General features: G+C 43.6%; 1 protein-coding gene across 2 annotated transcripts in view; it reads left to right on the top strand.

The window, feature by feature from the left end:
• Positions 1-7526, top strand: part of Gpatch1 (G-patch domain containing 1) — a 65601-nt gene that overhangs the window by 43678 nt on the left and 14397 nt on the right. For both annotated transcript variants that reach the window (XM_008839459.3, XM_029566641.1), the window contains exons 14-15: positions 2243-2379; positions 2871-3037. In XM_008839459.3, the coding sequence (XP_008837681.1) occupies positions 2243-2379; positions 2871-3037 (304 nt within the window). The remainder of the gene's footprint in view (positions 1-2242; positions 2380-2870; positions 3038-7526) is intronic.

Below are 7526 nucleotides of genomic sequence, written 5' to 3'. Positions count from 1 at the left end.
ACGTGCTTACTCATCCCCAATCATCACTGCCCGGGGGTCACTGGTTCGAACCCCCCCGCAATATGCTAGTTGTTTTTCTTTTGCTGCTTTCAGTATTCTCTCTTTGTTCTGTACATGTACTGTTTTTACTATGATATGTCGTGGGGAATTTTTCTGATCCTGTCTATTTGGTGTTCTATGTGCTTCCTGTATTTGTATGGGGATGTCTTTCCTTAATTTGGGGAAATTCTTTTCTACAATCCTGTTTAAGATCTGGTCAACACCATTAACCTGAAATTCTTCTCCTTCCTCTATTCCTATGATCCGTAGATTTGGTCTTTTCATGGTGTCCCACATGTCTTGCATATTCCATTTCTGTGTTTTTTAAAATTTTCTGTACTCTTTGCTTGAGTGGTCCAATTCTTCAACTTTATCCTCCAGTGTTGATATTCTGTTTTCCATTGCATTTGTTCTAGAGGTGAGTCTTTCCCCTGTTGTTTCAAGTTGGCTTGTTGAGTTTTGTATTTCCCTCTTCATTTCTACCTGAGTTTTCTTCAATGTTTCTATCCCATTTGTGAATTCATTCAGAAGTTTACCTCTATTTTCTTTTAGGTCTTTGATTTGTTTGTTCATGTGTTCTTTAAGTTTGTTGACTCCCTTGATCATGTTTATGATTGTTCTTTTAAATTCAGTGTCCTGGGTTATCTCTAGGGGTTCTCCTTGTAGAACTCTTCTACAGGATTGGTGGAGTTTGGTGGGGACACAGTGTTTTGACTTTCCATTTTATTATTCTTTTGTTGTGGTTTTGCCGTGTGAATTTCTTTTGTTGTTTATGATTCTGATATGAGAATTAAGTTGAAGTTTGCTTCTGATTGTATTATCTGGGTGCCTAGGTCCTTTCTTTGTTGGTTATGTAGAGCTGGTTGGTGCAGGTTCAGGTTCTCTCAGATTTATTTTGGAAGGAACTGATGGCTTCAGATCAGCTATTCAGGGTTACCCACAGAAGCCCAATTCAGGTTCCAGTCAGGTACACTCAGGCTTCCTTCACCATGTGGAGGCAGGATCTGGGCTCTCTCAGGCAGTCCTGTGCATTTTCAACCCTAAGCCAGAGGGAGGCCAGAGGCGGGCCAGAAGTCGTCCCTCTGGTGGTTTGCTGAGATCCCAGCTGCTACACCTATGGAGGGCTGAACCCACCCTCTCAGGCTGTCTGCTAGTATCTCAGTCTTAGCCTACCAAAGCCAGATCTACCCTGGGACCTTGGGAGGGGCCTCACAAAATCCCAGGTAGGGGGATGGTATGGAGCAATTAGGAGAAGCTCACCACCATGTGGAGGCAGGATCTGGGGGCTGTCACCTAGTCTCCTAGGTTCTTAGGCCTTCTGGTAGTTGGAGGTCAGAGGGAGGCCAGAACTCAGCACTCCCTGGCAGTCTGCTGAGCTCCGAGCTGCTATCCCAATAGAGGTCCTAACCCACCCTCTCAGGCTGTCTCTTAAATGTTTTATTTATCATTTTTATTTTATGTATATTAGTATATTGCCTGCATGTATGTAAGTGCACTCATGTTGTACAATGCCTGTGGAGGTCAGAAGAGGGCATCAGATCCCCTGGAATAGGAGTCATGGATGGTTGTTAGCCACTATGTGGGTGCTGGGAAGCTAACTCTGATCTTCTGCAAGAGCAGCCAGTGCTCTTAACTGCTGAGCCATCTCTCCAGCCTTTAATGCAATTTATATCTAAAACATTACTTGTGTTTTCTTCTCATTTATGTGTGTGTGTGTGTGTGTGTGTGTGTGTGTGTGTGTGTGTGTGTGTACATGCCAGGATGAGACCCTGGGCCTTGCGCGTGCTAGGAGAACTCTGTTGCTGAGTTCGCTTCTTAGCCCAGTTCCATATGCTGTCTTACTCTCTTTATAAAAGAGAGTAGCACCTTCTTATTTGATTAGAAACACTGCCGGAAAGCATGTTGAACTACAGGTGAACTACACTTCATTTGACAAATGTGTATGTTTTAGCCATGGAACTTTTCCTTAGTGTGAATTTACTTTTGAAGTTTCAAGTTCTAGCCCTTACTCTAATAATAAAACCTCATGGGTTCTAAAGTCAGCAATTCTGGGCTCCTGAACTGCTTTGAGGAGTGGCAGTGTCTCAGGGGACCCTGTCCTGTAGTTGCAGAGCTGATGTGAGCCAGCAAGCATCAGAGAAAATGGTTTTATCCTAGCAGGTGTTACTAAAATTCCATCTTTTTGTTTTCACATCCCCCTCAGCTCAACTTTAGTTGGCTTACCGCGAGTGAAGCGCGACAAATACTCAGTCTTCAACTTCCTGACACTCCCAGAGCCGACCTCTCTGCCTACAAAGCCGGTATCAAGTGAGAAAGGACAGCAGCAGCATGGCTCTGACAGTGAGTAGAGCTGCCGAGGGTCTAGGTGCTGACTGGGCTCTGGAGCTTCCTGGTGTCTAGGTGCTGAATGGGGCATAGGAGGAGCTGACTAGGATCTAGATACTGACTGGGGTCTGGGTGTTGACCTGGGGTCTGGGTGCTGACTGGGGTCCGAGTGCCAACCTGGGCTCTAGATGCTGACCAGGCTCTAGAAGCAGATTAGGGTCCATGTGCTGACCTGGGGTCAACCCTCACATTCTGGAAGACTGAAGTAAGGCGTGGTCTGTTCCTATGTGGGTGCATAATATGGACTCTCTATCAAGAATTGCTTGTATCTGTGAATCCACTTTGTAGCTATGGGGCAGGTATTTCCTCTTGTGTTAGGTCTGTTTGCCCTTGCCATGTGCCCTGTATGCAAGGTGCTCTGAGGTTCTGATTGGATGAAATATTAGTCTTGAAGAATTGCTTTATGTTTACTAATTCCAGTTTTGTGTCGGTGACCTACCTTTCAGAATCCAGGAAACTGTCAAGATGGGACACATCCAAACTAGAGAGGAAAGAAGATTCCATTAGTGAATTTTTAAGTCTGGCTAGATCAAAAGTTGGTCCTCCAAAGCAAGAATCCAGTCCCTTAGTAAACAAAGAGGAGGAACGGGTCCCAGAATCGCTCTCAGACAAGGTACCTGGAGCTTGCAGGGTCTTTGCGGGGCGGGCTGTAGTGATGCATTCTCCTTTGCTCAAGAACAGGGGTCAGTAAGCGTTTTCTGTGTGGGGCAGTGTAGTAGCTACTTGAGGCTTTGTGGGCCAGACTCTGCTGCAGCTGTTTGCTTCTAGTGTTGTGTGTGAAAGAAACTGTAGGCAAGTATGGAAATGATTGAGTACAGTAATTGAGTTCCAGTAAAACTGCTTACAGGAAGGAGCAGCAGGTAGGGTTGGCCCCTGGGTTGTAGCTGGCCTGATGCCTGTTTGCAGTCTAACAGTTCAATCTTAGCTTTAACGATGTGAGGAAAGGCTATACATTTCTGTCCAGAGTAGCTCTCACTTAGCATCCGTTGTTGAAGATGAATTCAGTACATTTCTACAGTTTTCTAAAGAAGTATTCATTTTTGTGGAGAAAGTATCCACTAGAGTCTTTTCTTTTGTTTGCTTTGCGCTTTTGAGACAGGGTCTCCCTGTAGCCTCAGCGGGCCTGGAGCTCACTATGTAGACCAGGCTGGCCTTGAACTCACAGAGATTTGCCTGCCTCTGCCTCCTGAGTCCTGGGATTAAAGGTGTGTGCACCACGCCCGGCTAAAGTGGGTTTCTTATAAAATGAATGCCATTGGATATTATTATTGTTTTTTTTTTTGTTTTTTTTTTTTGAGACAGGGTCTTTCTGTAGCCCCAGCTGCCCTGGAGCTCATTATGTAGACCAGGCTGGCCTTGAACTCACAGAGATTTGCCTCCCGAGTGCTGGGATTAAAGGTGTGCACCACCATACCCGGCTGGATATTATTTTTTAAAAAAATTTTAGGGGGCTAGAGAGATGGCTCAGGAGTTAAGAGCGCTGGCTGCTCTTGCAGAGGACTAGGGTTCCGTTCCCAGCACCCACATGGCAGCTAGCAATTGTATAACTCCAGTTCTAGGGGATCCAGTGCTCTCTTCTGACTTCCATGGGCATTGAATGACATGGGCGCACTTATATACGTGCAGTCATTACACTCATACACGTACAATAAAAGTAATAAATAAAATATTAAAGATTTTTAGGCCAGGCGTGTAATCTCAGCACTTGGGAGGCAGAGGCAGGTGGATCTCTTTGAGGTCAAGGCCAGTCTGGTCTACATTAGTGAGTTCCAGACCAGCTGGGGTACAGAGAGACTGTCTCAAAAAATTTTTTTTCTTTTTATAACCTTTGTTTTGAGTATTTGCATAAATGTAGTTGTTAATATTTTTGCATTCAAGTAGCCAATTTTATTGTATATTTGGTTTCCTTTTTTCTTTTTCATCTTCACTCTTGATTTTTAAAGACAGTCTTATATAGCACAGGCTGGCTTTGAACTCCCTTTGCGGCTGGCTTTGAATTTCTGATCCTCCTGCTTCCACCTCCTGAGTGCTGGTATTATCAGTGCGCACTGCCACACCTGGCTAATGGTCACTCTTTTTCTCTCTTTACCCTCTCCTGCTTTCTTTTGAATTCTTTGAATAAATTTTAGTATCCCACTTGAATTTATTTTATTTAATTTGTTATTCTTATTTAGATTTTTTTTACATGTTTGTGTGTGTGTGTGTGTGTGTGTGTTTGTGTGTGTGTGTTTGTGTATGCCACATGTATGCAGATGCCCGTGTAGCCCAAGGTGTCAGATCTCCTGGAGCAGGAGTTACAGGCGGTTCTGATCCACCCAATGGGAATGCTGGGAACTGAAGTTGGGTCCTCTGGAAGAGCAGCTAGTGCTCTTAACCACTGAGCCATCTCTCCAGGCCCTGTTATAGTCTATGATCTGCAAATGCCCCAAACAGACAAACTGACAGGTGAGTCTAGAGAAGGAAAGATTTATACAGCCAGGCTACACTCTTTCCTAAAGGGTCCAAGAGTAGCACTGAGCCTAAGCACTCTGGCTCTTTTTATATTGGTCATGTTGATAGGCAAGCAAGCAGAGTACAGAAGCTAATTATTGAGTGTTAAGCTTGAGCAAACATTATCAAGGAAATACATAAGAAAATACAATTTTCCATCCAAACCCCCGACCCAAACCATAGTACATCTGCATGCCCTCCTCCTCATTCATAAACAGACATTATCAGTCTTTTTATTTACCTTGCCTTTACTGGTCACAAAGTTCCCTCTAGGGGGTTTTGTTGTATAGCAATTGTATCCTAGAAACCTGATCTTTTAAAGTTTCCCTGAGTCTTCCCTGAGTCTGTTAGCAACAATTACTATTTTCCAGAAGCAAGCCAAGCATAACCCACAGAAGCCATAAATCAGCAGTTAGCAGGAGCACTCTAGGATGGCTCTGACCTGTTCCCAAGATAACCAGGACCCAGCTGGCATTCCCATACCCTGGGCCAACTGCCTGATAATTTCAGAAACTAGAGTCAGCCTAAATTTTAACATGGTGTAGCTATGGTCAAAAGGTACATTCTTACAGCCTGATTATTTTAAACTCTCTTAGTATTTGCTCTAGGAAATAGAACATGCATGCCTTTTCGGAATCAAGTTGCTATTTTACTGCTTTGAATAGATGTGGAAACTTGATACCCTCTAGTCCCCTCCTTTTATGCTGTATTCTGATTTTCTATACTCACACTGAGAACTATCCTGAGGTTATTTTCTGCTTTCAGCCATTATACATATTTTAAACAGGCCAATGGAGAGAGGCTCCGTCCGTTTACTCAGTTCTTTACCGTTTCTGTTGTTCTTTGATTCCTGATATGACGAAAAATGTGGGAAGCTGAGGATACAGCTCCCCAGATAATTTGCAGAGCTGAGGATTGAACCCAGGGCCTCAAGCATGCTAAGCATGCACTCCACCAGGGAGCTGTGTCCCCAGAAGTCAGGATTCTGGGCAGCCGGCTTCTCTTAACCCTGTCAAAGTTGTGTCCTGCTTTCTCTGGTTGACCTGATTTGAAGGGTCTGCAGTTGCTTAGATTAGTACTCCTCTCTTTGTAACGAGGAATTCTCCTCGGGCTGTTTTCACTTTATCTGTGGTGCAGCTCTTTGATTATGGGTATCTGGGTGCAGGTATTTTCGAGTTTGTTTTGCTTGGGGTTTTCAGGCTGCTTGAATCTCTTAAGTTTGTTTTACCAAATTCGAGGTTTTATTTTATTTTATTTTTATTATTTTATTATTTTTATTTTATGTATATGAGTGTTATGCCTACATGTAGGCAAGTGTACCCATGTAGCATGGTATAAACCAGCTCTTAAAATGCTTTACAAGTAGCATATTGTTTTAATGGATGAAAACATTCTATGTAGATTTGAATGTTTCATGGGCATTCACACTCTGGAAATCTAAGACAAAACCTATAGAAGGGATATTACGAATGTTAGCTTCTTTAAAAGGTGGATATGGTGATACATTAGAGACTTTCAATATCATTATGTTATAATCCAATGTTTCAAAGCTAGTTTAAATAACCATCACATTGTATATAAATGGGATGGCAAACTCAATGAAGAGTTTTGCCTGCATGTAGGTAAGTGCACCCATGTCGTGCAATGCTGGTGGAGGTCAGAAGAGGCAGTTGGATCCCCTGGGACTGGAGTTATAGACAGTTGTTAGCTGCCATGTGGGTGCTGACCCGGGTCTTCTGCAAGAACAGTCAGTGTTGTTAACCGCTGAGCCATCTCTCCAGCCCCAAACATTAAAAAAAATTTTTTTTCATTATTTTTATTCTATGTGTATGAGTGTATTGCTCACATGTAGGTAGGTGAACCTGTGTTGTGCAAAGTCCGTGGAGGTCAGAAGAGGGCATCAGATACCCTGGAACCAGAGTTGTAGATGGTTGTCAGCCATCATGTGGGTGTCTGGGAACCAAACCCAGGTCCTCTTTGAGAGCAGCCAGTGCTCTTAACTGCTGAGTCATCTCTCCAGCCCCCAATTGGACATGTTTTTGACTATTGTTTTTTCTAATTTTCTGTTCCTTTTGTTAATTGCTTTTGCAACAATATGACAGAATACCAGAAAAAAACAACTTAGAGGAAGGTGTTATTCAGTTGGACTCAGAGTACCAGAGGTGAACGCCCATAGTCACTTGGCTCTGTGTACCTGGGCCTGTGGTGAATCAGGGAACTCATGGCAGAGGCTTCTCATTTGACTATTGTTTTTTCTAATTTTCTGTTCCTTTTGTTAATTGCTTTTGCAACAATATGACAGAATACCAGAAAAAAACAACTTAGAGGAAGGTGTTATTCAGTTGGACTCAGAGTACCAGAGGTGAACGCCCATAGTCACTTGGCTCTGTGTACCTGGGCCTGTGGTGAATCAGGGAACTCATGGCAGAGGCTTCTCATTTCCTGACAGCTAGGGAATGAGAGAGAGAGAGAGAGAGAGAGAGAGAGAGAGAGAGAGAGAGAGAGGAGGGAGGGAGGACGGGGAGGGGGGGGGGGAGAGAGAGAGACGAGAGAGAGAGAGAGAGAAGAGAGAGAGAGAATTTGCTAGCTAAAAAGCCACAAAAGAAGTAAAC

Source organism: Nannospalax galili, unplaced genomic scaffold (genome assembly GCF_000622305.1).
Source record: "Nannospalax galili isolate Female #2095 unplaced genomic scaffold, S.galili_v1.0 scaffold159, whole genome shotgun sequence".
Classification (NCBI taxonomy): domain Eukaryota; kingdom Metazoa; phylum Chordata; class Mammalia; order Rodentia; family Spalacidae; genus Nannospalax; species Nannospalax galili.
Note: the sequence above shows the minus strand (reverse complement) of the source record. Positions and strands in the feature narration are given on the sequence as shown.